We start from the raw sequence: 9169 nt of genomic DNA, 5'->3' as shown, positions 1-9169 counted from the left end.
TGGAGTAAGACAATTTTGCCATTTTCCTGCATGACTGAGCGCAAGGAAACCTACAAATTTGAAATCAAAAACTAGCTTCCTCACTAGTAAATGTGAGGCGGATTTCTCCTCCCCCCAGGGACTGTGAATGGACAGAAATGTGAAAGAGAAATTCTCACAGGGGCAAAGCAACCAGAGGAGACATAGTCCAATTGTACTCAAAGAGTGATAGGCACTGATTTAGGATCCTGTTTCAACTCTACCTGCAGTAAGGTGTGTGACCTTGAGGTTGTCTCTTAACCTCTCTGGGCCTCATGAGTTAAGCCAGGATAATGCTAATACCTACCGCACAGAGTTCTGCTTAGGAGTCAACGAAATAATTTCCACGAGGACATTTTAGGAATCCAGTCTGACCAGGAAAAGGCCTTGAAATCATTTCTTCTTCATCCCTGACGGCAGGCAGGCTGACAAGTAGAATGCTGCACACCAAGGGTGGGTTGGGGCATCAGTGGACGGCTCTGTGCCTCACCTCCATACCAGGCGGTTTCCCAGACCTGGCTAGGTGGGTGAACCCTGCCTGAGCACCTTGTGTGGCTGGAGAGGGGCTGGGCCCTGCCCACAGGTGGTGACCATGTACCTGCAGAGCAGGCAGGAGCAGGAAGAACACTCAGGCCTTCTGCCTGAAGGGCAGTCACTCCCCCCTCCTTCGGTTGGTGGGACCCAACTGATACAGCAACAACCCAGGGTTCACAGCTGCCAGGGAAGGGCGGGCCCAAAGGGTTGGGCTCCAAATCCTGGCAGCAGTTTCCCAAGACTCTGGATTTGCAGCACCCAAAACAGGAAAGGCCCAGACAAACCTGGGTGCTGGGTCACCCTCCTTGGGGCTGGCCACTGGCGCTGGGGCAGCAAAGCAAAGCCCGTTGGCCCGTGGTGTACCCATGGCGGCCGAGGCCTGTGGTCCCCTGGAGCCAGATGGGCAGCGCCGACACGTCCGACTCTGGGGGAGCGGGATGAGCGCACTTGGCATCTACACCTGGACCAGGTGCTCCTTGCCTCCCCTGGCCCAGGCTAGCCACAGAACCAGTCCTACGTGGGGGCGGGGAGGGGGAGAGCAGGTGAAGAAGCCCCAGAGCCACCCCAACCCCCTGCCCCTGTCCGGAACTCAGCACTGGCGGGCACACCCCACACCCAGACCCTGGCTGGTGGGCTCCCCCCCCCAGGGCACATCCAGTAGGGGCGGGAGACCGCGCTGGCTCTGGGACGAAGGCGGGGCCGAAGGAGGAGGAACCACATGGGGAGAGCCAAAGGCGCGGGGACTCGTGGGTACAGACTCCCTCCGACTCCGGGGGGTGGGGGGGTCCCACCTGTGGCAGGACCCGGAGGGGGGGCGGGGAGGGAGGGGAGTAGGTGACGTCACCCGCGGCCCTGGGGCGCCCAGGGCGGCGGCGGCAGCCCGGCCGCGTGACCCGCGCGCGCCAATGGCCCGGCGGTCTCCGGGGCGACGCGGAGGGTCCGCGCTCCACAGCCGCCGCGCCCCCGCCCCGCGTCCGCACTGCAGAGAGCCGTGGCGAGCAGGCGCCGGCGCACTGGCCCACGTGCCGCGCCGACACAGGCAGAGGGAGCGACGGAGAGCGGGGGATCGAGGGGCGCCCGACCCCGCCGCCGCTCCGCGCAGCCCCGAGCCCTGCCCGCTGCGACCTGGACCAGGAGGGACCCCGCCCCAGGCGAAGGTACCGGCCCCGGGGAGGGGAGGGGGCGCTGGGCCCCGGGAGCCTCCGCCGCCCTCGGTCCGCCCCGGCAGGCAGGACTGCGGCAGCCCGTGGGGGCGGCGGGCGGGGGGCGAGGGGCGGCGTGAGGAGGGGGCTGCGGCCCGCGGGGACCGGTGGGGGGCGGAGGCGGGGCTGGGCGGCAGAGGCACCACCGGGGGAGGAGGGGCGGCTGGGGGTGCGGGTGGGGGCTGGGCATTAACCTCGCTCTCGCCCGGTTCGCACTCACAGGCTCTGGAGACCGGGGCCTTCTGCGTTCGCTCTGGGAGGTGGCCCAGATTTATGTGCATCACTCCCTGATCACTCCCCTCCCTCTAAATTCGAATCCGTAGAGATCTGGGGACATGCCATTGACCCTGTTGCAGGACTGGTGTAGGGGGGAGCATCTGGATGCCCGGAAGTGCATGCTCATCCTGGGGATTCCCGAGGACTGCAGCGAAGATGAGTTTGAGGAGACTCTCCAGGGGTCTTTCAGGACCCTGGGCAGATATAGGGTTATTGGCAGGATGTTTAGGAGGGAGGAGAATGCCCATGCGTTTCTGCTGGAGCTTGCACAAGATATCGATTATGCTTTGGTCCCCAGGGAAATACCAGGAAAGGGGGGACCCTGGGAAGTGGTTGTAAAACCCCGTAACTCAGATGGAGAATTTCTCAATAGACTGAACCGCTTCTTAGAGGAGGAGAGGCGGACAGTGTCAGACATGAACAGAGTCCTCCAGTCGGACACCTGTTGTTTGGCTCCGAGAGTGACTATATCACCAGATTTCTGGACCTGGGCCCAGACCCTGGGGGCAGCAGTGCATCCTCTGCTAGAACAAATGTTGTACCGAGAACTAAGAGTGTTTTCTGGGAATACCATATCCATTCCAGGGGCATTGGCCTTTGAAGCCTGGCTCGAGCACACCACTGACATGCTGCAGATGTGGCAGGTGCCCGAGGGGGAGAAGAGGCGGAGGCTGATGGAGTGCCTGCGGGGCCCCGCTCTGCAGGTGGTCAGTGGGCTCCGGGCCAGCAACGCTGCCATAACTGTGGAGGAGTGCCTAGAAGCCCTGCAGCAGGTGTTTGGACCTGTGGAGAGCCGTAAAATCGCCCAGGTGAAGTTTTGTAAGGCCTATCAGGAGGTAGGAGAGAAAGTCTCTAGCTTTGTGATACGTTTGGAACCCCTGCTCCAAAGAGCTGTAGAAAACAATGTGGTGTCACGAAGGAATGTGAATCAGACTCGCCTGAAACAAGTCTTGAGTGGGGCTACCCTTCCTGACAAACTTCGAGACAAGCTTAAGCTGATGAAACAACGAAGGAAGCCTCCCGGTTTCCTGGCCCTGGTGAAGCTCCTGCGAGAGGAGGAGGAGTGGGAGGCCACTGTAGGGCCAGATAGGGAGAGGCTGGAGGGGCTGGAAATAGGCCCAAGGACATCCGGAGTCAATGGGGTTGGGGCAGGGCCTGTGCCTGCCTTGGACGACAGTTTTGACGCGAGGCTTTCCCAGGGTTCCCGGCGCCGGAGGGGCAGAGGCCAACACCGGAGGGGTGGTGTGCTGAGGGCTGGCTCTCGAGGCTCAAGAAAACGGAAACGCCACACGTTCTGCTACGGCTGTGGGGAAGATGGCCACATCAGGGTAGAATGTTTCAACCGCTCCAACCAGCCCTTGGTAAAGCAGAAGAGACGGACTGCAAATGAATCGGGAAACGGGAAGTGGGCTTGGGACAAGAGCCATCCCAAGTCCAAGGCCAAGTAGGCTCAGGACAGGGCAACATTTTCTACCACAGGCCAAGGAGACAAAAGAAATATTGGAAGGCAGGGAAGGGGCAGCCCCTGCAAAGCACAGGGGCCTTGCCTGGGGCTCAGAGGCAGAGCAGCCAGGCCCAGGCCCAGCCCCCTCACCCAGCCCCAGCTGGAGGGGGTTACACCAACCAAGACCAGACCACAACCTGCTCAGTGAGGGCCCCGTGCAGCGGCTGGAGGAAGAGCCAGGGATGCACACGGGAATCTACCGCACCCAGCACCTGGGGTGCCCAGGCCTCAGATGGGGACCCTGGCCTGGGTGACAGCCTGGTCATCTGGCCACCTCCAAATACCCACCTTGTGGGCTCTGAGCTAAGCATGCCCACCAGCCCCCGAGAACCTCGGGGCCTGGAAGAGCCTGCCCCATGGCCACCCCCGCCAGAGGGAGCCGGGGCTGCCGGGGAGGAGCTGGGAGGCACAGAGGCAAAGCCCTGCAGGGGAGGCCGCAGGCTCCAGCTGGTCTTCAGGATCATCTACACTGCGCTCGGGGAGCCCCAGGAAGGCAGCACCCTCAAGTTCCTGTGTGAGTGAGGGTAGGAGACCCCAAGGCCCCGGGAGCCCAGCACCAGCTGAGGGACAGTCGCAGACCCCCGTGTCCTGCCAGGGCTGTGCAGGCAGGGGGCCCAAAGACTGTGGGGAAGACACCCGGCAGGGCCCCTGGGTGCCCGGTGGGCCAGTGCCCCACAGTTGGCTTAGGCCACAATGGGTGTGCAGGGAAGCCTTTGTTCCAAAGTAGCAAGAGCAGCAGGAGGAGGAGCTGGAGGAGGAGGGGGCGGAGGAAGAGGAGCAGGAGGAGGAAAGGAAGAGGAGGGAGGACTTCGTGGGGGGAGTGTTTTGTTCCCCTTGTGTTTATGCAGAACCACTGGAGACCCGGAGAGAGCAGGCAAGGAGAGCCTGGGGCTGACGTGGCCAACACCTCTCAGCAGCTACCAAGGCCAAGGCCAGCCCCAAGCCTCGACAACTCGGGCAGCTGGGCTGGAAGCACCCCTTAGTGGCCAGCCATGGCCCTGGCCACCACCCCTGGCCCTTCCTGGTGACCCAGATGACCAGGTTTGCCACCCAACGGGGAGGGGAGAGGCGGCCCTGCCGTGACACCACCGCACCTGGCCCCAGCCCCAAACCCTGCCAACTCAGGCAGCCGGCCTGGAAGCACCCGTGAGCGGCCAGCCGCGGCCTGGGTGAGGGCACTCGAAGACGTCTGCCACCCGCACTGGACCGGGAGACCTTAGAGGGACAGAGGCCGTCTCAAGGGTGCCGGCTGCCTGGGCCTCCCCAGAGGGGCCCCCCATTCACCGTCCCCGGGACAGGCCGAGCCCTGTTCTGGGAAGCCCACCCTTATCCGCGTAGGCCCCGTAGCGACCCACGTGTCAAGCACAGGCGCCCTCCCACCCCCCACCCCCAGCCACCAGCCACCATTCCTGTGCAAAGCCGCTGTGTGCGCTCCAGCCCCGGGGGGCACGTCCCGGCCTGCCCGGCCGGCCGCCTCTCGGCCCCGGGCACGTGCTGTGGGCTTCGGTGCCAGCCCAGGCCCTGCTCGCTGTCGTGCAGTGTCGTGAGCTCAGCCTCTGCTTTCTCGGAGTAGATTTAGGCCGACCGCAGCTTGTCCTTGCGGAGATGTGCGTGTTCTTATCCAAGCAGCTCCTCCCCGGAGACCCGGAGCACAGTCCCAGGAGGCAGCGGGCAGGACGGACGACGAGGGCGGCGGGGACGCGCACCCCGTGACCTCGGGGAGAAGAGCTGGACCAGGGACGGACGGGGGGCTGTGCGCGGCTCCCCGGGGACTGTGCTTTGACGTCCACCCCTGCTGTCCCTTGTGACTCAGTTTCTTCGACATGGTGGGGTGTGTCCTGCTGTGTTTTCCAGTGTCCCGTGACTGTCCTATGCTGGCCATAGGGCAGGGCCGCGCCCCAGCGGGTGGGCCGGGAGGGGGTCTCTGAAGAGAGTGGAGGTTGCCAGAGTCCAGCGTCCTGGCCGGGGGCAGATGTGGGGGCCGGGCAGAGGAGGCACCTGGCCAGGGAGCCCAGGAGGAGGGGGCCCGGGACCTATGGCCTCTAGTGGCCGTCATCAATTGCTGTCCGTGTTGTCATTCCCTTCTCTCCAGTGGTTGCAGTAAATGTTTCTGCTCAATAAATTTCATTAAGTGTTTCCAGCTGAGTCTCGCCAACTGCGTGCACCTGAGCTGCGGGTGGGCCGGGGGTGGCGCGGGCTGGGGACGAGGGCAACGGTGGCCGGCTTATCATCGGGGTGTGTGCAGGGCAGGCTCCGTGAGTGCCGGTGGGGTCCCCCAGGCTGGTCATAGGTGGGGGACCGGGTGCTGCTGGGCATGGGCGGTGCCTGGTTGGGTCCCCAAGGCCATCGTGGAGCTCTCAGGCATGAGCAGGTCAGACATCAGCTTGGGGTGGCATGGGTGTGGGGCTGAGGGGACAACAATGGCCTTGTCAACACTGGTGTATGTGTGGGGCGGGGTCTGCAAGAGTTTGAGGAGCCCTAACTACAAGCGTTGATGAGTCAGAGTTAGTGAGTTTGGGTCCCAGCGGAAGGAACCCAACTGGGCAGGCTGGATGGTGCTGGTTGACAGAGTGCTTGTGGCCTTGAGTTGTGGCTATTTGTGTCACCAGAGCCCTCAGGAATAAGTGGATAACACATCAAAGGGAGGTTGATGGAAAGCAGGCAGGACCAGGGCCCCGGCATCTCCTCTTGCAATGTGGGGGTTCAGGGCATCTAGTTTGTGTGAGTATGTGTGTGTCAGGGAATGTGTGAGTGTGTGAGATGGTGTGTGAATGTGTGTGTTAATGAATGTGTTTGGTTTTGGATGTGAGTATGCATTAGTTTTCCAGTGTGACCAAATGTGTGTGTGTTGGTGTTCAAGTGTATATTTATGTGTGTTAGTGTGTATAAATGCATATGTGTGTTAGTGAATGTGTATTAGTTCATGAATGTGTGAGTGAGATGGTGTTTGAAGGTGTGTGAGGTAGGTTGGTGAATGTATGTGAGTATGTGTTTTTGAGTGTATTCACAAGTGAATATGTGTGTATGAGCATGTGAATGTCTATGAGTTTGTGAGTGTGTGTGAATGAATGCGTGGAGTGGGTGAGTACATGTGTGGGTGTGGGTGTTAATGTGGACGAGAGAATGTGTGACAAGGTATGTGAATCTGTGTGTGAGTGTATGTGTTGGGTAGCTGATAGATTTTTTTATTAATTTTTTTTTAAGGGATGAAATGAGAGTTGAGAAGAGGGCAGAGGAGGGCACAAGTTGCTTCTCCACAAAGCAGCAGCGAGATTGTTGGCCCAAGGGTGATGAGCCCACTGGCCAGGCCTACTGTCCAGTCATCTGTTTCCAGCCCCAGCACCTTGCTATTTGCAAGGTTCCTGGCATTGTATTACTCTTATTGTTGTGTGAGTCTCCTTGTGGACATTTGTTTTCTTTTCTCCCGGGTAAGTACCTCGGAATGGAATTGTTGGGCCACAGGGTAGTGGTATATTTAACTTTATAAAAAACTTCATGTATATTTGCAAAGCTTTTGTGACAATTTTATTCCCGTCAGCAGTGCCCATTTCTTAGGGCCCTCCACAAAAATCTTGGATTGCCAACTTTGAACTTCTAGCCATCCCGTTGGTATCTTACTGTTTGTACAGTAAGTACTGTCTTAATTTGTGTTTCTGTGATGACTAATACTATTGAGCACTTTTTTCTGTGCTTTTTAGCTATCTCTCTATCTTCTTTAGCAAGTGCCTGTTGCCCAATTTTGCCTGTATTTTTTTGGTAAATTACTGAGTTGTGCAAGTTGTTAAAATAGTCTGGATGCAAGTCCTTTGTCAGATATGATGTGCTAGGAATATTTTCTGCCAGTTGTATCTTGTCTATGCATATTCTTAATTGTGTCTGTTCATAAGCAGATGATTTTAATTATGATCAAATCCATTGCATCATTTGTTTTGTTCTATAATGACCACTTTCTTGGTTCTGCCTAAGACATCTTTGCTTGACCCACATTTGCAAACATACTGTCCTGTGTTTTCTTCTAGAATCTCTGTAGGGATCCTCCCTGAGCAAGAATTGGCTTGAGCTCAGAGTCAGCAAAGCTGGACGTGTTTCTTGGGTCCAAAGGTCAATGGGTCCAGAACGCCCCTTGAGGCTAGAAGTCAATGGGTCGGGACATGGCCCATTGACTGCTGAATGCTTCTTGGGACTAAGGGTCAATGGCCTATTGAAATAGACAAACTGTTTCCTATGGCAAATAGCCAAGGGGTGTCTCATTGTCCTGCATACAGGTAATGAGGTCCAAAGGTGAAGATGCAAAGGTTTGCCTTCCCTTGAGCAATTTCCATAAGAAATGGAACATGTCGCCTCAGGGCTCTAAAGATAGTCACGTACCAGGAAGTAGCTGCTGGAAAAAAGGTGTATAAAAATAAAGCGACTGCTACTTTCCGTACTGCAGTCTTTACCGGCTATGTGTGTCCGTGTGTTTTTTCCGTGTGTCTGTATGTATGTTTATGTGTTCATCCCCCGTTCTGTAATCGGGCCGCAACAATCTCTGTAGTTTTAGTTTTTGCATTTAGGTCTTAGCGCATACCTAAATTAATTTCTGTATTTTGAGTGGGTGAGGTGTGGGGTCAAGATGCATTTGAAAACACTTTCCTTTTGACATTGATTTTATCTGGGGTGATGGTCAAAAAATATTTGCCTTTGCACCTGTGGGTCTACTACAGGGTTCTATATTCTCTTTTCTGTATTTTTAACTTCTAGATTTTCCATTTGGTTCTTCATTATAGTTGTCATTTTTCTGTTGAGATTCTTTCTCATTGGTTTCTTCATTATATTCATTTTCTCTTTCAATTCTGGAACAACACATTTGTTGCTAATAGCTGTCTTTAAGTCCCCATCTGCTAATCCCATTGTCCTTGCCATCTCTGGACCTATTGGAACATTTTTCTCCTTGGTATGGGTCATGTTTCTCTCCTTTTCATGTCTAGAAATTTTTGCATAGAGGCTGGATATTTTACCTGTTAGGTTGTTGTTAATAAGTGTCTTGGTTTTGTTGTTTCCATTAATTCTGTGTTGAGTTTTGTTCCAGAAGGCAGTTTGCTTACTTACAGTCCATTGTGAGCCTTTCAAGGTTTGTTTTGAAGCTTTGTTAATGTAGGTCTCATGGGGCTACCTGAGCCTTCTTCCTAAGGTGTGGCCTTTCTGGGTTCTGTACTGAATGTTCAGTGACTTCAGTGTGGTCTCTCCACCATGGCTGATGGGAAACCGAACACCTATGAATGCTGTGTGAGCTCTGGTAGTTCTCACTGCTTCTTGGAAGGTGTTCTGTGCTTGACCTTGTGTTGTGTCTATCCGAGCATGCAGGGTTTGCCACTCAGCCAAAGGCTCAGTAGGAATTTTGCAAAGTGCTCTGGAGCCCTTTCTGTGCTCAGTTCCCTTCTCTCCAGTACCCTGACTGAAAATTCTAGATGTCTCAGTAGCGCTCAACTCCACAACTCAATGAGAATTTCACAGTGCTGCTCGGATTCTCCCCTCACTTTGCCATAGACCGGGAAGTACCTCCAAGCTCTGGGTTGATCTTTGGCCCTGCCTCATTTGTTTCCCTTCTCTCAAGATTCACAGTCCTGGCAAGCTCCCTAGGGTCACGTAACTCACT

At 56.4% G+C, this 9169-nt stretch overlaps 1 protein-coding gene across 2 annotated transcripts; it reads left to right on the top strand.

Annotated features, from left to right (window-relative positions):
• Positions 1 to 1497: 1497 nt before the first annotated feature.
• PNMA3 (PNMA family member 3) lies at positions 1498 to 5629 on the top strand. Of its 2 annotated transcripts, XM_069463008.1 has the most exons (3): positions 1498 to 1709; positions 1977 to 3391; positions 3510 to 5629. In XM_069463008.1, exons 2-3 carry the CDS (start codon positions 2090 to 2092, stop codon positions 3786 to 3788), a joined length of 1581 nt encoding a protein of 526 aa, XP_069319109.1. In that variant the 5' UTR covers positions 1498 to 1709; positions 1977 to 2089; the 3' UTR covers positions 3789 to 5629. The 2 variants fall into 2 exon arrangements, with proteins under 2 accessions (XP_069319109.1, XP_069319108.1); XM_069463007.1 differs by lacking the exon at positions 1498 to 1709 and having other exon boundaries at positions 1914 to 3391.
• The last annotated feature ends 3540 nt before the right edge of the window (positions 5630 to 9169 follow it).

Source organism: Eulemur rufifrons, chromosome 30 (assembly GCF_041146395.1).
Source record: "Eulemur rufifrons isolate Redbay chromosome 30, OSU_ERuf_1, whole genome shotgun sequence".
NCBI lineage: Eukaryota > Metazoa > Chordata > Mammalia > Primates > Lemuridae > Eulemur > Eulemur rufifrons.
Note: the sequence above shows the minus strand (reverse complement) of the source record. Positions and strands in the feature narration are given on the sequence as shown.